Source organism: Trichogramma pretiosum, unplaced genomic scaffold (genome assembly GCF_000599845.2).
Source record: "Trichogramma pretiosum strain Unisexual culture from Peru unplaced genomic scaffold, Tpre_2.0 scaffold1, whole genome shotgun sequence".
In the NCBI taxonomy this organism is placed as follows: domain Eukaryota; kingdom Metazoa; phylum Arthropoda; class Insecta; order Hymenoptera; family Trichogrammatidae; genus Trichogramma; species Trichogramma pretiosum.
The window spans coordinates 5,590,105-5,613,715 of NW_019641703.1; the positions used below are offsets into that span (position 1 = coordinate 5,590,105).

General features: G+C 44.0%; 1 protein-coding gene across 1 annotated transcript in view; it reads left to right on the plus strand.

Moving 5' to 3' along the window:
* LOC106657598 (protein timeless homolog) overlaps positions 1–23,611 on the plus strand; it is a 125,651-nt gene that overhangs the window by 20,856 nt on the left and 81,184 nt on the right. Inside the window, exon 14 of the mRNA XM_014379200.2 lies at positions 6,686–6,783. Within this exon, the coding sequence (XP_014234686.1) occupies positions 6,686–6,783 (98 nt within the window). The remainder of the gene's footprint in view (positions 1–6,685; positions 6,784–23,611) is intronic.

Consider the following 23,611-nt stretch of genomic DNA (forward strand, 5'->3'; position numbering starts at 1 on the left):
CTAGCATCGGCGTCAGCAGCTGCTGCTGCGGTGCACACCGGTGGGGTAGTAGAAGTGGCGCAAATCCCCGAGGCCGATTTCAATTAAAATTTTCGCGCAAATCCTTAACAATGCTCACGCGCGTACGTACACGTAGTATATTATAGCTCACGCATTTTCTCGACTTTGAATAAAGATGGTGTGTGCGCGCACAGCCACCCCCTGCCTCGCATATCGCATACCTACGGAGACTGCTGTGTGTGTGTGTGAGAGAGGACTCTCGGCAGTGAAAGATGTACCGAGAGGCGTCGAGCAATCAAGTGAAAGCTCTCTGAATTTTCGCTGAATTCGCGATCGCTGAATGCTTCTCTGGCGCGCGCGCGTATACACACGCGCGCTTTCGGTACAATGAAGCACATGCAATTGTCGTCTCGCTCTTTCTCTCACACGCATACGCACATACACACACACACACATACTCACACTCAATCCCGTGGACTCGAAATCGAAGAATAATGGCTGAATTGCATGGATTTCTATTCACTCAGGCGAGCTTCGCGCGAGCGACAGCGACTGACTGAGCGACGAGAAGTGTAAAAGGTTTTCCCTCCGTCGTGTGCGTGTGTGCATGTATGTGTGTGTCTCTCTCTCTTTCTCTCTTCTCGCGATCGCTTGCCTACACACACACACACACACACTCGTCAGTCTAGATTTTAGCTCTTTCTTTCCTATCCCCTGCTGCTGCTGCTACTGCCGCTATAATACTGCCTGCAAGCGCGCCTCTGAAAAGCCAAGTGGTAAGAGAAATATGTTCTATCTCGACTTACTTCCATTTATGTGCCCTCGCGCGCGCGCGCCGCTTCCGTGCACGCGAGTCTGTGTATGTGTATACGTGAACGCAGCAGGATTTTACTTTAACATGCGCGTGCTTTTTAGAATTATCAAGAGACAAGAGAGCCTTTGAGGTATGAAAGTGTGTGTATAGCAGCAGCTCTCCTCGTTGAAGCGATGTGGAAAATCGATTTCGAGGGAGGAAGGAAAAGGGAACCATATACTGATCGCTCGCGATCTTTTTTCGCGCCGAGGCGGAGAAAATTCAATTCGTGATCGCGCGCGCGCGCTACGTGAAAATTAATTGTGTGCTGATTCTTTGAATTTGAAGCGCGAGTTTCGTTGGAAAATTGAAGTCGTGCTGCTGCTCCCCTGCTCTGTGTTTTGCGCGTTACTATATATGTATACGATTGTCCAATAAATAAAATTACCTGCGGAGGTCCCGGCCATAGCCCAGTCTATCCCCGGGGAAGTTCGATAGATTTAAAATACGACACAATACGGTACGCGCGCCCAGAGAGAGACAGAGTTTCCCTTTTGCGAGTTAACTTCTCAATCTTTCGCTGACGTACTATACCGTTGGCGTGTGCCCCGTCGGCAGCTAGTCGTCAATATAACTTGCCCTTTTTCATCAATGCAGGCAGGCAGGCAGCAGCAACAGCAGTACACGTGTATAGCATAGTCTATCTCTCTCTCTCTCTCTCTCTTTTCCCTTATGTAGCGGCTTATCCTTGTTTTACTAACCATTGGCCTCTATATTTTTTCGGGCTTTACTTCCCGCTTTTTAGTCTTTCCATTCTTTTCCTTCGATCAAAAGGGCTTCTACGCGCAGTTTCTCCTCTGCTGCTGCTGCACGTCGTATACGTAGAGCACCACGTCTGACCTGGCCGGCAGCATCAGCAGCAGCTTATTGGTTTTGCGCGAGAGCGCCGCCGCCGCCACCGACCAAAGCTTTCAGCAATTTAAGCTCGTTGAGTCCCTTTGAAGTGTTAGTATCCTCGCTCTTTCTCTTGGTGTTCGATGGAGATATATAGTATATATATAGAGCGGGCGGCGAGAGGGTAAAAGAGAGGAAAAACAAATGCGAAGCCATTTTCGACGTGCGCGCGAATGAAAAAACGAAAAAAAGCAAAAAAAAAATAACCTTTCAATCATCCCCCGCGAACACGAATGTATCTCCTATAAATGTATGGGGCTTTGACGATAGACTCATCGATTAATTATTTTCACCCGTTCGTTTTCTTTTCAAAGGTTGATGAAAATCATACGGCACTGCTGCACACGCACACACGGTCGACCCTCGCCTGCACAGCTCGATGAGGGAGGCAGGGGTGTTATTTAACCGGGACTTTAGTTGAAGTTTTAATCAAGAATGTTTACTCATTTGTTTATTGAGTTGTGTTCAATTTACCGAGTCCGAATGGCAACTATACACTTGCACGGCTTCTCTTTCTCTCCATTACTCTACAGGGATGAGTCTTTCCATTTCAATAAAATGATGTATCTTTGCTACGTTTTTGGAAAAAAACGACCAGTTCAATTTATCCCGAGTCCGTAGGGCGGGCAACAACAAAAAAAATAATAATAAAAATAGGAGCGAGTAACTGTAAACTTCAACGGTTATATCGGGCGCGATGGAAGCCTTATGCATTCGTTGATTTCACGAGAGAGAGAGAGAGACGGACAGAAAAAGTGAGCTAGTCGAACGAAATGTATCGATATGCATATTTGCGAAGCCGGGGCGCGCGCCCTGCACATGTATCTTTACATCGACGATTCCAGAGAGCCGGTACATGTGCACGGCGCGCCTCGAAATATCGCTCGTGCTCGCTGATCAATTTGATGGAAAAAAAAATCGAAGCTTCGTCGTAACATACGTAACGCACAGTTCAACGCACTAAAGAGTCTCTCTCGGTCTCTCATCCGTTCGAATGTAAATAGATATATATGCGTATACGTAACTGTTGTTGCTGCACTCGAGCTCGCTCGCGAGTGCCACCGCGCCCCGAACGAGTAGTAGTACTGGATGGTTAAACGCGCAGAAATGCGTCGTCGTCATCGTCGTCGGCGTGTGCCGTATTGCCGCGCTCCCTATATACTGCCAATTTCATTCTAAATTGCTTCCCAAAGTTGGAAAACAGCCTCCCCCGCCGCTGCCTCGCTGAACTGGATTCGAGTCCGCGCGCGAGTGTGTGTACGCGTTTCGAGCGTAAAATTTCTCGCTGAGAGTCGTCGCAACGCGTTGATGTGTTTAATACGCTAAGCGGCCTGAAGTGCGTAGGTAGATATAAACGAACGTTTTCGTGTATAAGTTGGTTGGATTTTTTGTTGCACACACGTGGCGCTTAATAGTAACTAAAGATTCACGTGTGTGGATAAGATTCAAAATTAGAACAGTTGCGTACCTACGGGGACGGGAAAAGAATAGGCACGTGTCTCATCACCCTTAACCACTTGGCTCTTGGTTTTAGATCAAAAATTGAAGAACGAAATTTCAAAATCAATACTTTTTTAGGGAAGAACAGAAATCATTTTTCAGGAATTCTTGCCATGAAATCTCGCTTTTGATACTAAAACTTTGTCTTTTTTCTTTTGGATTACGAGAATTCGGCCAGACGCCGTCTAGCGGTAACTTATGAACTACTGTGTGTTTGAAAAAAAGTGAAAATAATTCAACGTGCTTTCCTTAATTATGAATACATTAAACTTTTGTAATTTTCAAGCACTTTGCGTTACTTTTAATGCGAGTATTGTAAATTTCATAAAATAAAAGCAGTATTGAAGTCCTTACTTGGAAATTTACGCAGTGATCAAATAAATGTAAACGAAATTTTTTTATATTCAATGTATCAGTACTATTTCATACATTTTTGTGTTGGTATTTTATGTTTCACATAAAATTCATTGGTTTTTGAGAGTAAAAATGGTAGAGATGTGAAAGATCATAAAAGTATGCCTCTTTAAACGTTACGTTACTAAAGTCCATTAAAAGTCCTTGAAATTCACGAATAATTTTAACAGGATACACAGCAACCTCACTCGAGAACTATCGATACAGCAAATGAAACGAGTGGTTCGTATCACAACTTTTTTTTCGACCGAATGCTTTTTCGCTCGATTTGCGAAAAACGCGTATACATTATAAATACAACCATATGCATCTCGATTTATTTTTGATGTTAACCGCACGATAAAGTGGTCGGTATATAAAACAAAAAACACAAAAAATAAAACAAAGAAAAATTTTCAATACGTAACTACGTACTTCGAGTTTTTATACCGCAGCATTGTTATATATGAAGCAACAGTCGACCGAATGCCATAGTTGATTTTGTTTTCATCGTGCACTCTATAGTGCCCATTTGTGTATGCATGTATATGTGTTGCATTACCGTCTGCGGAATTACCGGCCGCGTATACATACAGTCACTTCATATCTTCTAGTTGTTTACTCCGTTTCTCGGTGAAATGGAATGCTGCCGCGCGTTATGCCTGCGGAGAGAAGAGCAGCAGCAGCAGCAGCAACAACAACTCGCGCGTTTGCCCGTGTATACATATAGATGCGCTTTATACGCGTGTGCTCATACGTGCAAATACCATAGGATAAACTATATAGAACGGGGGAGAGAGAGAGAGAGAGATCTAAAACCCACCCCCGCGCGCGTATGTATGCGCGAAGGCAGCAATAGTAGCATCAGCGGCGGCAGCAGCCATTCCTTACGCTACCGACACGTCAAAACTTTCTCCATTCGCTGCTCGCTTTGCTTTTTTCCTCCGTGCTCTCTGCGCCGCGTTTCTTCTTTTTGCTGCTCGGATCGCGCGGGGGTGGCGAGCCTCTCTCTCTCTCTGCACACATAAGTTTTTGCCGCCTGCGCGCGTTTGCGGGGTAATAGTTGGCTTTTATACGCCGCGCGTTGCAATAACATCTTGAAAATTATTATAGCATGGCCTACGTGGACATTAATGACGAAATTTCAACTTCTGGCTCGGAGTTGAATTTAGCGAGAGAAAAAAAAATTATATCGCGAAAGGGAGTGAGAGAACAGACTACACAACGATGGCAGTAGCAGCGGCGGCGGTGCTCGCTCAAAGTTTTACGAAAAAATTCGTATATAAATGTAGCAGCTATGATATTCGCTACCTCTGGGTCAGTAGTCATATATACCTACCTACGCGGCTGGCTCTGCGTGCCGCGTGTGCATTGCGAGTTTTATTGCGATATACGTTTCGAAAGTAATTAGTTGTGCTGATTAAAAAACTTTCGTCATGCATTTTTTACCATTTACCCTTTCTCATGAATAATTTAAAAATAGGAAACATAATCTTTATCTTTTTCGCACTGCGTGCGCGTGTGTATTCAAATGCGTAAAGAGGAAGCTGCTCGAAGTTCTTTTCATACACGCATCTTTTTCCGCCAGCAATACGTCAACTAAAAGTAGAAAAATTCACCCATTCATCGATACTCGACGATAATCTCTAGTTTTCCTCGATCGGTGCAATCGTCGCAGTCGTCGGGGCAAAAAAAAAAAATTTTTTTTTTACCAAGTTCTATCACGCGATGCTCATAAGCCCAATGCTATAGGGCAAAGCTGCTTCCTTCCTCGAGTCGTTGAGAAATCGAAGCGAAACTTTAATTCGTCGTGTACATATTCCTGCAGATACGAGTCCTTTTGCGTGGGCACTCGAAAAATGTCGTAGCGCGGGTAGTTTTGCCTGGATAATTTCTTGCGGCCCATTCCCTACGCAAACTTTTTACATCAATTTATACATAAGCTACATCATCGTCGATACATGGCTACACGCGTATGTATCCGCAAGCTCGCGCGCGTGCAAAATCACATACACACATACACGCGAAAAAGTCGCTCGTTGCTCGCTCGCGTCGGCTCGACGACGACGACGAGGGCAAAAAACTTATAAACTATTTATGCACCGCTAAAGTTTCAATGTTCCTTTCTATTTATCTACATGCGCGAGTCTTTCCTGCCCGCGTGCTGTGTGCAGCAATGCTATATGCGAGAGAAAATGAGAGGAGAGAGAGAGGAAAAAATATATATAATAGAAGAAGAAACGGCGCAAAAGTTCGTCGACATCGTCGTCGCGTGCACACTTGTGTCCGTATATATATGTAAAATCGTCGTCGCCCGTGCCAGCTTTTTCTGTCTAGCTCCCTCGTGCCGTCGTCGTACCACACACGTATGCGTATAGTTTCAGGAGGGAAGGATTGCAGCTGTAGCTTCTGTCGGCACCCACACATACACACAGACATTGCCGTGCAGTCGAGTGAGTTTGGCGCCTTTGCTTCGCACTCTATGTCTTTCGTTGCCTCGTCTCGCTCGCGTTTGCTACCGACTTCCAGCACCCACTACTGCTACCACCTCCCCGCGTGTATTGTCAATTTGATCTTGGACCGTACGACCGACTCGAGTACCACCACACGTAGTAGTAGTAGTAGTCGGTAGCATATATATACCTACACACCGTAGAGTCTCCTTTTATAATGGAGAGAGCGAGAGATTGGACTGTGTTGTCTGCCTCCGGAGCGCGTGTATACAGATATATATGATATGTATGGTGTACACTCGTGCTATGTGCGACGTTGGAATAGGAAAGAGACCAAGAGAGCGAGCGAGAGAGAAAGAAGGAGACCAAGAGAGGATTGAATTGAAGTATCATTGTAGAGCGCCGTATATACTATGAAGGATTTGTATAGGAGCGATGTTCATTGCTCAGCATTAAGTTCTCTCTTTCGAAAATCTGCCTTTTACCCGAACTCCATTATGCGTTTTTTTCTTTCTATTTTTCTCAAACTACAAAAGATGCCCCAGATAAAATCATTTAAACTAAATACTCGTCTGTGTGCCTTTTTTTCCAGAGATGTGTGGCCCGAGAACGATCATTTCGGCCGGCCCGAATTGCCCGTGGAAGAGGAGTACAAGATACTGCACGAAATTTACGTGGCCGATCTCGGTGGTGAGTACTTTACATACGTATATATACACATATCGCATGCACAGTGTGCCCAATTCAAAATAGACATTTTATATATACTTATATTCGTACGAGTACGAATTTCGATTGCGATCGACCACCGCTGCGCCGCGCGAAGCGTGTGTCATCGCCCTCCCCAATGCGATTTACAGCAGCAGCAGCAGAGGTAAGAGGAGGAGAGATATATATTATTGAATATATATTTTGAACATATCGACTGCTGTTTGACCTAATTTCCGTCGCTCTCCAGAGTCCATACGATGCATCGTCCATATTATATATATTGAATAAGCGCACGACGACGATGAATAGCGATGCCCTCCCCGTTAACGTAGCTCGTTATATATGTGATTTTCCTTCTCTTGATCCCTCTCTGTGTATTTGTTAAATACGTATACCTACGTACGTATAACTATAGAATATCGTTACACAGTGTTTGCGGCAGCAACAGCAGCTGACTCGTGACTCTCTCGTCGCAAAAATTAGTTTTATACTCCTGCTGCCTCTGCACCCCGTTAATTGACCCGATTTCACGCGCGAAACGCGCGTCATAATTTTCGCAATTATATACTATTCTATCTATAGAGATATAGAGAGATGGAGAGATGAGAGATGATGATGCAACGCGCGGCATCGTATTTACATCCGCACACTGTGTATGTATACCGGTACTGCTGCTACTGCTCCTGCTGCCGCTGCACAAACTTGAAATTTAACGAACCGAGTACGTACTTGTAGCCCGACGAGTGCTACTATAGGCAAATGCCACTGTTGCAGGCGCTGCTTCTGCTGTTTGACATTTTTTCACGCACGAATCTCTCCAGGAATGTGTGTAAATATATTTATTATGCGCGATTGTTTAAGTGTGTGTGCAGTTCACTCTCTCGACCCCTCTTCTTCTTCCTCTTTTTTTTATTATTATCTGCCTGGCGCGCGCGCTCGACACAAAACCCCCATGTACATTTCATTTGCGCATTCCGACGCGCATCTCGCGTCTCTTTCCTCTCTCTCTACTTTATCGCAGCTATGCAAATTTATAAAAAGAAAGGGAAAAAAAAGGAAGAAATTCAAGATTCGTATAATCGTATACATGATGCAGGGCCTCCACTTCGTTTTCTGCGAACGATCATCGCAGAACAGGCCGGGTGGAGGGCGCATATATACATACAAGGTATACGCATACATACGGGAGAGGAGCATTTCCACCTCCTATGTGTCTCTCTCTCCCTCTTCCAACTACCTCGTCGGGGTAAAAATGTATGAATATGCATGGAGGTCTGGCATGCTGCTGCTGCGGCTGTATAGCTGCTGCGCGTGCCTTTTTTGTTTGCTACCTTACATTTCTCTATATATGTATGTCGCGTTTCATACACACACACGCGCGTGTGTGCGCGCTTATGCACACCTTCTGGGACCCTTTCGCTGGTTGCTGCTACTGCTACTGCGTGGTGGAGGCTTAATAAATAATGAAACGTATGAGGTGTATTTTACAGCGCCCGAGCAACAGTAGCTGCTGCTCCTCTCTCTCTCTCTCTCTCTCTCTCTCTGTATGCGAGGCTGCGTACTATATATACAGAGCGTATTTAATTCCCAGGAGAAACGTGAATTAAGTTTATTGACACGGGCTCTCGCGTGCGCATTCGGTTCTCCCTCTACCTCCCTTTCTCTCTCTTTCTCTCTTTGTGTGTAAAGAGGGTGTATAGACGCGTAGCTGCTGCTGCTCCAAAGTTCTCCGCGCCACTAGGGTAAGAGGAGGAGGAGGAAAGGTGGGCTATCGATGCCCCGCTTCTTTTCTTTTTATTTATTCTCTCTGGCTCTTACTTCACGGTGAAATATTGATGATTTGTGCGGTCTTGTTGTGTACGCGCCGCGGCACAGATCTGTGTATCGTATAATGTGGAAGCTTTCCGCGGGCGCTCTGCTGCTGCTGCTGCGGTATGTATACGCGCTGCTGCGCGAGCGTGCAGGCAGCGTTGTTTGCGCGTACGGAGAAAAAAAAAACACGAGCTACCCCGTGGGAAATGGATTGTTGTTGTTGTTTTTTTCTCTCTCCTTTTTGTTTATCGCGTGTATTGGGTTATATATGAACGAGAGAGAGAGAGAGAAAGATGATGCGGTGAGAAATTGGATAAACGAATGATTTATTGCTTATCGCCGCTTTCCTCTATACCTTTAATTTCGAATATATGCGTGCATTTTTTAGAACTAACGTATGTGCGCGTTTATTTGTCCTGACCAAAACAAATACACTCGGGGGGCAAGCTGCGAGCGTATTCCTTTTTTATTTTTAAAGTAAAATTTCTTTTTGTGAAAACCTCAATAATAATAAGTTTTGGGCCTCAGTTGTGTCGATTAAAGAATTTGGTTAAAGTTTTACTTCTAACGGCTGTTCTCGTGAAGTTGCTTACTATTTTAAAGTTTTATTTTTTTTAAAAAATGTAAGGATTATTATTCCAGAATCTGTTTAGGATTCGTTTAGTTAGAAGATTTATCGCAATGAAAGGTGTCGCATTTGATTGCGAGCTTTTCGATTCCACCGCTAGATGGAGTATTGTAAATCCGCAAGTGGCGAAAAATGTTTCGTCGAGTATATATATCCATAACTCGAAAGCTTTAGATAATTGTGTCACTTACGGCCTCTAATAGAACGTCCGAACCGTTATAGCGTTATTTTCTCGTTGACGACGTTTCTTTTTTGTTAATCAACGTAGATGATTTTCGTCAATCAAACATCGATAATACCGACTGTATACGAGAAATCTCAGTACCAACACAGTGTCGCACGCGCGTGCTAAAAACTCAACACGCCCGACGAAAACGTTTCCGCGCAGGAGCGATCCGAGAGTCCGAGCTGCGAGCAAAAGTTAGCCTCTCTCGATCGATCGTCCGCATCGTCGTCCCCCGACCCCGCGGACCGAACTTCTTTAACAATTTTTAATTAACGAGACCGCGCGTTACAGCCAACACGCAGACGTCCTGCAGCGGGCAACTCTCACTCTCTCTCTCTCTCTCTGCGTCGTTTAGACTCTTGCGCAATCAACGCGCCCATGGCGCTCTTTCTGCACGGAGCGCCGGCCACTCTTTCCAGCCTTTAGGCCAATTAAATTAAATTCGCGCTCGAGACTATATACACGTATAAACGATGCCTTTTAAGCCATCCTTTCCATAGTAGTACTCCTCTCTTTTGGGAGTTGTGATGTTGCCGTCGTCGTCGTCGTTGCTGATGCTGATGCTACGTGTATATACGGTCGGGGGGGACGCGACCCCTCGTTGTTGTGTCGATCGTCGCCGTCGCCGCCGCCACAGCAGCAGCGCACGTCTCTCTCCTGCGCGAGCTCTTTTGACAGTTATAAAAACGATGATGGGCGTTGGATTGTCCCGAGAGAACAGAGCTTATTAAGTGTTATGGAAAAATAATGAAGCTTTATTTGGGTGTGCTTGCGGGCGCTGCTCGCGCACATCGCATATTCATGATTCTGATACCTTATATACATGCCCATATAAAACGGAAGACGATTCAACCCGAACCCCGTCGCGATCGCGCGCGTATAAATATATACCGTTTCAACTTTTTTGTCTCGACGTAATTATATATTTTCCCTTTTTATTTTTATTTTTGAAGGTATAGAATTCAGACTCGGCGCTCTTCCTTCCCTGTCTCGAGAAAATGCTCAAAGCGAGACTCCTGTAAAGTGCTACTATACTCACTGCTACATTCCGATACGCGAATTTTCTTTGAAGAAAAATGTTCGAGAATATATACTTACAAATGCGCGCGAGCAGCAGTACTATAGGCCCGAAGCAATATGCTCGTCGCAACAATTGCAATTTATTCGAGTGCTCGTGTGTGCGCGCTTGTGTGTGTATATGAGCTTTGCAGCTTGGATGAGTGTTCGAAAATTGCAGTGTTCAGTTTCGACTTACTCTCTTCTTCTTACTTATTTTTTTTTTTCTTTGAACGTCAATATTTACCAGTTATATAAATTTATATCTTTTGCGCAGGATCGAGCTGTTTCAAAAGGCGAATTTTTTTTTTAATTAAGAAAATTTAATTTTACATCTCTTCGCGTGCGCGCCTTCTCTCTCTCTCATCGCGCGTTCCAAAGGCAAACATTCTTATCTTAATTAAGACGAGATAGAGCCGTATTACTTATACAAAGAAGTATTATAACCCTGCGTGGTGGTGGTGGATCCTGCAGGGCAATTTGTTGAATCGAATATTTATTTTATTTTATCATTGCGACCACAGTAGTAGCAGCAGCAACGGTGGCAGCAGCCTCGAGGAAATTAATATCTTCAGCCGATATCGTCTTGAGAGATAAACGTCATCGCGCTAATTCCTCATAGAATTAAAATTTACACAAGAGGGAAAACGGCTCTCGCTATTCTCGGATATATCCTCGGAGCTTCTCTGCGCTGCTGCCGCCGTGCGTGCTCTCGCTCGCCGGTAAGCTTAATTTCATAAATGGAAAGTCACGGGAGGGCAAGAGAGAGAGAGAGAGACTCGCGCGCTTAATTTGCCTCGGCTTTTCACACTGCGGAGCTGTACACATTTATATTTACCGTATATATGTCTTTCTGTGTGTGTATGTATGTATACACGAACTCGGGCGCGGAAAACTTACTACACGCTGATGAGAGTATAGGCCCCCTCCCGTCGCAGTCGCCACGAAAACGTGCAAGGAATATCCAAGTTTGAATGGACGCGCCTGCAAAATGTTGTACTTATAATACGAGTGCCCTGCGGAGTGTTTAAAGTGTCAGCGCCGTGAGAGAGAGTGAGGATGTTTGAAAGTTGGAGAAATTATTTGATGTTACGTAGAGAGATATAGTTAGCTTGAAAGGGAGGAGAATGAAATGCAATAAGGCAAGAAAATAAGTCATACGAATGACGGCGTCGACGACGACACAGACACAGACACAGACAGGAGCAGCAGCAGCAGCAGCTCGACGTCGAGCTTTTGCCTTTAAAACTATGCGGGAGTCTTGGGTTTTCATCAAAAACTTATAACATCTTGCTCCTTAACGAGAGAGAGAGAGAAAGAGGATGAGGAAAACAGCTCGTAGAAAGTGAGAAGGAGAGGAGAAAGAGCGCCGACAGAGGGCATAAAACACCATGTCAGTAGTTGATCGCGACAAGCAATGAAAAATTAAAAGTGAAAAAAAAAAGCTCGAACAGTAATGACGACGGCGCGTTACAGCAGCAGCAGCAGCAGCAGTCGAAAGTTGATGAAGTTCAAATGGCAAGTGAGCTGGGTAATAACCGCGCTACGCGTATGTATACGCGTACACGCGTGCCCGCTCATTTGCAACGCCCTAAACGGCATCATTTATATTAAGAACGACGCGTACGCGCGACGCAGCAGCCGAGTGTACACACACACACCCGAGCCATTTTACGCCAAAGACATTTTGGTAATAACCCGTTTCTCTCGAGGCACACACACACACACAGCTTTGCAAGCCTCTCTCTCTCTCTCTCTCTGTACATATACTTGTATTATATGTATGTACGTAGGTGAAGCACCTCCGCCTACTCACGCGCGCAAGCTCGGCCGCGCGTGTACGTTATGCGTAGATCATGACACGAATTTAATTAAACGTCGACTTCCTTTTCTCTCTGTGTTGTATTATATGTGTGTGTGTGTGCTTGCATACTGTCGTGTATACCCACATGCACACACGTACATAATAATACAGAAACGCTTATGTAGGCGCGCGCGACGAGTATACGTTATGTGCGTTTGCGCAATATCTCGGGTACATCGCGCGACTGCCAAAGTGAAAAAAGAGCCCCGATATGCCACGTTCTTCTCTCTCCGTCGCGTTGTGTCGTACGTGCACACATGCGTGCGCCATAGGGAGAAGCGAGAGAGAGAGTATCGATGGTCGACACGTATCAGGCCGATAAATCTTTGAGCGAAGCTCTCGACGACGACGAGTTTCGGGAATGTTTTTTCCACCGACGATCTCTCCTAGACTTTGGGCGCCGTTATCGCGCCGTGGGATGGTAGATAGTACGCACACGGTCAGGATAGCGGGCTACGTACGCGCGAGGGGGGCAAAAGTGCGGAAAGAGAAGATAGCGAGAGGGAGATATGGTTTATTAGACCGGCGAGATACTTTGCATAAATTGCGATTTTTCAGGAGCCGCCGCCGTCGCTGAAAGAGAGATATAGAAAGAGAGAGAGGAGGAAGATTTCTAGGCACTACATCGGGCGAGGAGCTTTTGAGTTATCGACTCGCGGAGCAGAAATATTAATTTTTCTCTCTCTCTCCCTTCGAGGGCGCGCGCGCTCGAACATCCTATATATTACACGCAGAACTCACCGCAGCAGCAGCGGCAGCAGGGAAGCAGAGATATTTGTTTCATTTCCAAAGTAATCTTGATTTTCTCAAGCTGTTGACTCTTTTCTTTAAGCTTTAGCTCGCCCCCCTCGCCGCCCGAAAGTCTCGGGAAATCGTAAAAATTTAAACATACAAAGTAGTCTCGAGTAACAGCTCTTCCTTCTATCTCTCTCGGCGTTTTCTTTTTCTTTTTTTTTTTTTTTTCCTTTGTNCGTAGGCAGCTCTCGCCCATACGCGTGTCAAGTGCAGCGTTGAAAATAAAAGATTAAAGAAAAAAAAAAAAAAAAAAAAAGAAAATAGAGTCAAAAAAAGTTGTGCGCGCGCGCGTAAAGTCAACTCACATACTTTATACACAATCTCTAAGGGTCAGCACCAGCAGCAGCAGTAGTATAGCCACATTACACTGCGAGAAAAAAGCTGAGAGAAAGATTTCCAGCTGCGTTATAAGAGAGAGAGAGAGAGAGAGAGTGCCTGCATGGCTGCTGGCTGGCTGAGCTTGCGCGACTCGTTAAAAAAGCTGCGAGTCGCGGGTATAATTCGCCAAGAGGTAAAAATATCCTAGAAATGAGAGAGAGAGAGAGACGACGACGACGTCGAGAGTCTCGTAGTAGCGGGGGCGACTTGTAACACTTGAAGTAGAAACGAGCCGTCATTAGTCGCGGATACTCGCGCGCAGCGCGCAGACTAAACTTTTCAACGCCGACGAGAACGACGACGACGGCTACGACCCTTTATACGCTTGGATCGCCTGCAGCTCTCCTGCACACACACACACACACACACACACAGCTATTACGACTGCTGCCGCCGCCGAGCTGCTATCTAACTCTCTCTATGGTATATGGGAGCTGCAGCGCAGCAGTAGAGCAGCCCTTTTACAACGTCCTCCTCGGCGGTGCGCGCTGCGTTAACTCGAAATGACGAGGCTCGACTTTATATGCCTCGTCTACGTAGTAGGGTATATATACTGGGTACGTGCCCGAGCGCGACCGTGTGGCGATAAGCGTGCAGTGCAGTGCTGCACACGCAGGAAAAAAGGCTAAAGAAAGGCGAGGTGCAGCATGTATATATTATAGCGTTGTATGTAGCAACGTGTTGCACTTTTGCGCAACGGAACGAAATGTTAAGTAAACGCTTTTAATCGCGTACAGCGCGCGCTTTATATAGGCTCATTCGTACGGTATAGCTCTCTCTCTCTCTGTGACTGTACTATATGCTATATAACTCGCCGTCAGCAGCTTTAGTTGCCGTTGTAAGTTTCTAATGAAAATTACTCGAAAAGTCGTTTTACTCGCTCTCTCTCTCTCTCTCTCTCTCTCTCTTTTTTTTTGCTAATTGAAAGGGCCGAATATAAAAAAGCACGCGTGGATATATCCGGTTGAAAAAGGGCTTCAAAATAAACCTTATACGCGCAGCTACTACTACCACTACTTTAATTTACAGAAGTAAATTATTTGGGTGAAAAAAAAAATTCCCGAGTACTAGTTTGTAACTTTAGAAGTATGATTTTTGAGGGCTGAATAAAAAAAAAGAGAGAGAGAGAGAAGAGAAAAGAAAGAGGAGAAAAGAAAAATAGCAACATTACGCACAGTCAGTCGAACCTTTTTCATCGTGCCTACTAATGCAGTTACAGTACAGAGGACCAGAAAAGCCATTCGAGTATCGCATCCGGAAAGAAGCCACTGCTACCCTTCTCTCTCTCTCTCTCTCTCGCTCGTACTGGTGTTATCAAACTCTGCACGCACCCACCTACACACACACAGACACAAGTTGAGCACGCTGAGTGAGAGAGAGAGAGAGAGAGGAAGAGAAGGGCGAGTGGCGTATAACTTCTAGTGCTCGTTAATAAAGTTATGATTGAAGTCTAAATCCCATGAAATCGTGCGTTCCTCCTCTTTGCTCTCTCGCTTTTCCCTCTTTTCCTTTGCCGCGTGCTCTGCTGCTGCTGCTGCTGCTGCTGCTGCTCTCTCTGCTCTTTCCGGCTGCTGTTCCATCTGCTGGAAAACTGGCAGAGAGCTTCGTCGGCGGTGGTGGTGGTGGTGGTGGCGGTGTACCTTTTCGTCGTTATATATAAGAGCGCAAAATCTATTCATACACATTGTAGCACCGGCTCTCGGCCGCCCGCCTGGCCGCGTTACTGCACACACAAGCGCCATCGTAATTATCCTGCATTAAGGACGAGAAATTTGAAATCTATTCTTTGCTCCGGCTGCTGCGTCGCGCTCTTTCGCGTAGTAAAGCCTCTCTTCTTCTTTCTTCTTTCTCTTCTCTTTTCTCTCGTGAACGCGCGCGCGAGCGAGGGACAATTTTCAACCCCTCTTTATGCCGCGCAGTATAAATAATCGATTTCACCTCTTACCACACCGCTGCTGCTGCCGCCCTCACACCCTTCACCGAGGCACAGAGCGCGCTATATAGGACGATCGGCAGAGGCGCTTAAAGAGTCGCTCTCATTTTAGAAGAAATAGCCCTTGAGAATTGCCGTTTTTAGTCGTACGTAATAATACGCGCTGCCGCTGCTGCAGAGCTTGCGGTTATTTTTGGTCCTTTGCCCACGTAGCGCACGACGAGCTCTCTCTCTCTTTCTCTCTTGTTAACGCTTGCTCGATTAGATGGGAAAGGGGCGCGCGCGCGCCTGTAAGTCTTCCTCGTTTTATATCACCCTGTAAAAAGGCGAATTTGCGCGTATAAAAGAAGAGAGGGAGCGGGCTTCGTAACGATCCATATAGAGAGAGCGAGAAATGGTTTAAAAATGTACCGTTCTAACTCTCGGCTCCGCTGCCGCGAGTATTATTTTAGATGTATTTCGCGCGAGCGAGAATAAAAGACAGCAAATACGCGCAGTGCGCGAGTAATAAATTTATTGCTATATACGGCAATGTGTAAGCGAGGAGTATTCATTTATTTCGGCTTTGCTCTTAGATTCCTTCCATCATATAATATACGTTCGCGCTACCACATGCACACACGAATACCAGAATGGCTTATGATTTCTCTGTTTTTGCCTTGCGCCACCACTACCACCACCACCACCACCAGTACCGCTGCTGCCGTTGCCTATTATGTAGATTAAATACATTTCTTGTTATGTCTCGGGAAACCAAATGTCGCGTTTATTATACGTTGTTATATGCGTTACACGCACGTATACCTATATACACACACATCGAGAGAAACTCTAAGATACGTATTATGCATGTGTGATGTGGGTATATACCTATATGAGCAATTCCGGAATTTAGTTTCGAATTTTTTGACTAAAAACGGAAAAAATTTTTTTTCGTTGGACGCATACTATGAACCCTGGATATTGTTCTTGAAGGTCCAAGGAAGCTAAAGTAATGCGTGAACATGAAATTTAAACATAGGTAATTAATTTTTTCTGGCTACTTTTGTGTTTTAGGGCCCGAAAAGTCATGTTTTCGCGTAAATACGACAATTCACTCAATTTCTAAGTGGCTAAAAAAGTATCAAAACACATTTAAAAAAAGTGACTGACTACTCCATTCGATAGGAAATTTTCTCAGCTTTACGGTTGTGATTTCAGATTTTTCGATACATTGCATATTCACCGAGAAAATCATCACCAAATATGCCGAGCTAAATATCTCGAAAAATTCAGTACGAAAAAAGTGAACTTTTTGGTTTCTTTTTGATTTTTTCTCATGAAAATTGAATATTTCGAAAAATCTGATACTACTACGAAAAAGCGGATGAAAAATACAATCGAAGCCATATTTTCATTTATTTTTTCCGTCGAATTATAATGATATACAAGCCAATTTCTTTTACTGTATTCGCTGTTTTCTGTTACGGAACTGTTTTAATCGTGATCGCGAAGTTTTCAGCGTTGCGCGGCTCGCTACGATCAAAACTCGTTCATAATTCGACGGAAAAAATAAATGAAGATATGGCTTCGATTGGATTTTTCCTCAGCTTTTTCATGGCAGTATCAGATTTTCCGAATTATTCAATTTTCATCAGAAAAAATCAAAAAGAAACCAAAAAAAGCTATTTTTCCGCACTGATTTTTTCAAGATATTTTAGCTTGGCAAGTTTTGTGATGATTTTCTCGGAGAATATGCAATGTATCGAAAAATCTGATTTCACCATCGGGAAGCTAAGAAAATTCACAATCGAATGGAGTAGTCAGTCACTTTTTTTAAATGAGTTTTAATACTTTTTCAGCCACTTAGAAATTGAGTGAATTTTCGTATTTACGCGAAAACATGACTTTTCGGGCCCTAGAACACAAAAGTAGCCAGAAAAAAATTACCTATCTTTAAATTTCATGTTCACGCATTTTTTTAGCTTCCTAGGACCTTCAAGAACAATACCCAATGTTCATAGTATGCGTCCAACGAAAAAATTTTTTTTCCGTTTTTAGTCGAAAAATTGGAAACTAAATTCCGGAATTGCTCATATACGTGCAGTGCGGTTCAAACTTGTAGTAGAGTCTCTAGTCTCTATAGTCTCAGCACGCGGTATCTCGCGCTAATAATTTAGGAGAAAATGAACTTGTACTAACTACCTAAGCCGTTGCTTTTCGGGAGGGAAATATATTATTATAAATTGAATAACGAGTGCGCGCGCGCGAGAGATCCGCGAGCATAGAAGTTCTCTCTATCTTCTCTCTCGCGATCGCATCGAAAATTCCGTCGAGCCCACCAAGAGCCGTCGTGCATACGTTGCGCTCGTCAAGATTATAATGATATACGTACACATGTACAGCGTCGCATTTTTTATATATTATTATTACAGCGCAAAACGCGTATAGTCGTGTCAAAAGGAGTAGTCCGCACGCGTCGAGCAGCGGGACAAAAAAGCCAATCAAGGCACACACACACACAGGCTCCACTTTTTTACCGTCGTCGCACGCGTTTTGAAAAATGCCGTATACTTATTAAGTATACATGCAGCTTGAAGAAAAGAGGCGTGTTATTATTATACGGTATGCGCGGTACATGCCCAGAGGAGCAAAAATTCCATTTATTGCCAGCGCACCGTGGCAAGTTTATATACATAACACACAGCGAAGAGAATATTCTTTTCTACGAGCGTCGCGTCTGCAACATATCCCAAAGACGCTATAATATACGTCGCCGGCACACATACACGTTCACCCTCAACAGCCGTACACATACGAGGTTTATTTAACTCTCTTTGCCGTCGTGCACAGATATATATAAAATACGTGTGCGCGTGCGTGTGTATGTGTATAGCCGACGAATCAAGGCCATAGCCACGGTGTGTGCCTTATTACTCCTCCGCCGGTGAGTGAAATAACAAGGTGCCGCTCGCTCGCTCGTTTTAGCTATAGAATTTGAATATAACATCGCGGAGAGAGAGAGAGAGAGATCAAGCGCAGAGCCAAGCCGTATACTACTATAACTAGATGGTCTGAATAATACAGGTATGTAAATGTCACGCTTGCCGCCGCTATACTACTGCCTCAGCCTGTGCCTGCCTCCACCATACTACTACTACTGCTACTTGCTCGTCCTCCTATACTGCACACGCTCAGACGGCGTATCGTTCATATTGCATCAGAGAAGAGCTCGCGAAAACGTCATTTTACGCTCTGGCTGGCCTCTTTGGCTCTATCTCTCTCGTTCTCTCCAACGACGTGGCAATGGATACACATCCTACCCCCGCGCGCACACGCTTATATGTCTGTGCTTCTCTCTCTCTCTCTCTCTCGTCTGTGTGTGATGTATCTCGAGTGGAGATATATGTACGCGCACACACATGCAGTTTTTCCTTCCGTCCTTCCTTCCTTCCTGCCGCGCTGTCTGCTGATTCTGCAAAGGACGTCGGCGACGACGACGACGACGACGTTGCTACTTTACTTCGTTTGTGTAATTACGCTACCTGCTGCTGCTGCTGCTGCTGCATGTAGCAATTGCGACAGACTAGGAGGAAGTTTTGCCTTAGGATGCAACTTTCCTTCTTCTTTTTATTTTTCATTCTCTTTCATCCGTGCGGCAATGAATGTAGACAGACGACGTTGCCGGTCGTAAAAATACTACGCACGTTGTAAAAAAGAATTAAACAAAATTGTTCTGTCGTACCAGCGGCCCGAAAAGCGACTGTTTCTTTGCCGCTGCGCAAAGTGCGAATTAGTACATTATTACCTGTTTTTTTTTTTATTATAGACGGTCGAAAGTTGTTTCTTCTGAGATGTCGTTCAGCCTGACTGTCATCGCCGACATGAACAATAATTAGTACTTGAGTTACCGCTAGATGGCGCACGTACGAATTTTTAATAATTGAAAGTGTAAAAGCAGAGTTCTAGGATTATATATAGTATAAGGAGTGAACTGATCATTTTCAAGCTTCTATTATCCATTTTATTGTTCGCACAGCGGATTGTAAACTTTCAATACTACGTAGAAGAGTTTTTCGTAAATTATACTAAACTGAAATGAAAAATTTCTTCTAGGACACAATGAGTATCGAGTAGACTATGAAAAAAAAAAAAAAAAAATAGATCGCTCACTCGATTACCTGGAGTCGGAGCTCAGAGATTGGATAAATAGATGATAAAAATGCATAGGCCAACGAGAAACGTCCAATACATTATTACACGCGCCGAGGCCAATAATCGCCCCCCCCCCCCTGCCTGGCGCAACTCGGAGCCGCATGTGCCGACACACACACCGTATAACACATCGAGTTTGGTGACCAATTACCCGCTTCACGCGTTTCCTTACTCATACTCTAGCGCTCGCTACACTAGCTCCGGGGTCTGTGCGTATAAAAGAACACTTTATATCCAATCAGACAAGTACTTTTTATGTAAATTTCTACATAGAGAGGGTAAAGGTACGCGCCTAGTGCCAGCTCTCGGTTCAAGCAGCAGCGGTGGCGGCTGCTGCTGCTGCTGCTGCTGCTTCCAAAGGCAAGGGGTCTCCGATTAACTGTGAAATTCGGTAGGGAAATGCGATTACGTTAACCGCGTGCGCAAGAGCAGGAGAGAGGTGGAGCGCGCGCCATGGCATATAATACCTTTCCATTCCATCGTAATCTTCAAGCCAATAAGGATATCGTGCGAGAAAGAGAGAGAGAGAGAGGTAGAGAGGCAGAGAGAAGGTAGATAGAGGAAGAAGAGGTGTACATTATCCTGGTATAGGTACGCGTGTGCGACTGAACTTGCGTGCGGTCTTGATTGAATTTTCAGGCGACTGAGGTAGGAGAGAGAGAGAGAGGAATTGGATGGCGGAGGTGTTGTTGCGGATTTGTATAGTGCTGCGACGACGCTCTATATACAGTGCTCTGCTGCTGCTGCTGTTCCCGAGGTATAACAAGTGAGCATCGAGATTAGGAACGAATGTATATACTTTTTATTCTCTCGTACATAATAGACACCGATTTCTATGTTGCGAGAGGCAATTCGACGAAAATTCGAACGAGCGAGTCTTTAATTATTCAATTACGTACACCCGTGTGTACTTTTGGTGCTGTATGAGAAAAAAAAATTGGTAGGCTGTCGTAACTTATCCCGGTCTCTTTCACAAGTTGGCCCAGAATAAAAGAGAAAAAAGAATTAGGGGCCAAAAAAAAAGGAGTCGAACAAAATGTACATACTCCCTCGCCCGTTCGAGATAGAAATTAAAATTTGAAAAATAAAAAATCCACTCCTAGCGAGGTTTAAAACTCTCTCTCTCTCTCTCTCATACAGTCTCTGCTAGATTCCGCTATTGTTCCCTTGGCTTCAATCGCTCGCGCGCACGCTTCTCTCTCTCTTTTACGAATACCTCGGCACGAGTCTCTCTCTATTCTTCATCTTTCGAGCTTTCGTCCTCGTCATCGTTGCCTCCGCGCTACTGCCGCCACCGACGACGACGACGATGGCTTTGAGGCTTCGAGAGGAAAATCGATCGATTCGTCGTTCCGATATTCCTGCCCTCGTTAAACTTTCACAGCGATTTGTTCGCTCGAGTGTAGTGGAGCGCGAGATCTACTGACGCAAAGGCGAAAGAGTTGAAGCAATGTGTACAGTTATACACATAGACGCATACACATACTCGTGAAGCGCGCGATTTCTCCGCGAGCGCAACTATATACACGTGCGCACACACACAAACACACTCAGACGACGACGAGCTTCGAGCTTATAAATAAAACTCGTCTACTTGATGTACTCGACGCTGTTAACGGGAGGCGGGGAGAAAAGATACTTATTTATTCATGTCGATTGATACGTTCATATCGTCTCCCTCTCAGCTCGCACAGTACGGTTACTGTGTATATAGCATCCTTTGACGCTCTCGACGAGTGCTGCTAGTTAACCTTCTTATTGAGACAGGATTTATTTCGATATACCGAGTAGCTAAATTTATATATCTGTGCAGCGGGCTTTGTTTCCCTCTTTTTTCTTTTTCTCTCTTTTTTTATTTCATTATAAAACATCAGAATTAACGATTTACATAACGAAATACGAGGGCCGAATAAAAATAATAATGATTTCAGACAATTATCGAAGTTTCAGCTCGCTAAGTAAGTAGTACAACCAAGTTTTCAGTCAGACTTTGTAGTTCGCGTCGGAAAGTTGTAATTCCGAAAGAAGCCGTACACGCAGCTGCTGCGCGCCCCCGTGTCTGTACGGATTTAATTACGTTTCCGTCAAAATATTTGTCAGCAAGTTTGATATTTATCACGCGCAAAACCCAATAGGTATATTGAATTCCTCTTGCGAAAGGTATTTCGAAGGAGAGAGAGAGGGAGAAAAAATTTCCAGATAGTATGCGATTGCACACGTGGCTAAGGTCGCGCGAGTGGCTATTCAAGAATGAAGTCTTGGGAATTCGATGCGAGTTGAAAAAAAGAAGAAAATAAAATTAAAATGAAAATAAAATGTGAAATTTTTTAAGAGCTTACTCTTCTCGTACGGGATAAACATTTGCATACCCTTAGCGAAACATGTGTAATCCTTATTCACTTTAATCCAGAAAAGCCAAAGAATTTCCAAGGATATAAAAAAGATCTTTGCATACCCTTGGGCGAAACCTTTTCGTATATTTATATAGAAAAATGCCAGCGAGTTAAAAATATGTCCCCGAGAAAAAGATAGGTCAGTGGTAGAACAAGACACGACAAAAAAAAAACACACACAAGGTAGAAATGAAACTTCAAGCCCTCGAGGCGAAAAAATATGCGAAAAATTAAACTAAAATATAAGTAGAATCAAAAATATAAGTAGCGGAATTATTAAAAGGAATTACAAGGGAGGAAGCGAGCCACCTGAAGTCAGAGGACGATCTGCGCTACCGGCTGCTGCTGCTGCTGCTACTGCTACTGCAACGAGACACGGCATAAAGTGCGGCTGCTGCTGCTGCTGCTGCTGCGTGTGGGGTGGCTCCCGATCGATGGCATTACGAGCCAAGCCAGTGCTGCTGCTGCTACCTCTGCCACTGCAGCCAGGAAGTTTTCCCGCTATTATAAGTGTATCTTTTCTTTGCAATAAATTAATATTCATGAAGACAAAGAGAAAGAGGGAGGATGTCTTGGGTAATTTGCATGCTGATGCTCGCTAATAATGGTGCTTTGCGTATTAAGAACCGAGGCGGCGGCGGTGGCGCGGTGGAGGAAGAAATAAAGTTCGTAAATTAGATAATAAAACGAATTTCGATAAATAAATAGGCAGGGCTCAGGGGATATACTTTGTTTAAACAGGTTTTGATTAAATAACGTAAGAGCTGTGACGTCGAGGTGCGCGGCTTATTTGTGGTACAAACAGTAGAAGGCTTATAATCAAGTAAAATTCACACAGTTGTCAAAGTTTGGTTGCAATGGAATTTATTTTCAAAATAGTAAATATTTTTTTTTAACAAATATATCATATTTTGACGATTATTTTTCATACAATTTAAAATCAGTGTCGAACGGAAAATTTCCCATCTTATCGTTTTTTATTTTCTTTTTACGTAATGGAAACACAACGTATTGCGAATGTGAATCATAATGCTTGATCCTAGTTATAATTTTTTTGTTTTGTTTCATATTACACTGTAGTGGCATTTATCTACACGTAGTTGGTTATTTGCGTTATGGTACAAAATCATGTACAGTCATTTAGAGAATAACAATTATGCTTTTTTTTTCATTAATCGAGATTAAAGATACAGACATAGTTTCGTCGAATTTATAGCTTAGCTTTGTACATTATTTTTCTTTTTTTTTTTTTCGTATCTTAAACATTACTTTGACACTTTATCTTACGAAAGATAATATCTAGCTTCTGTTGCGATTCATTTTTTTTTCTCTCGCTCTCTCTACTATTTTCTACGACACCGTATATGTTGCCCTTTTATTTTCTTTCATTTTGGCTGTCCCTTAGTTTACACGTCTACACGACCGATTGGCTTGCAGCCAGAAAATGGCAGTTTAAAAGAAGCAGTCTTTTGTATGCCGGAGATATTCGTTTTGAATTTTCTTCATCACTTTGTTTTTTTTTCTTCTC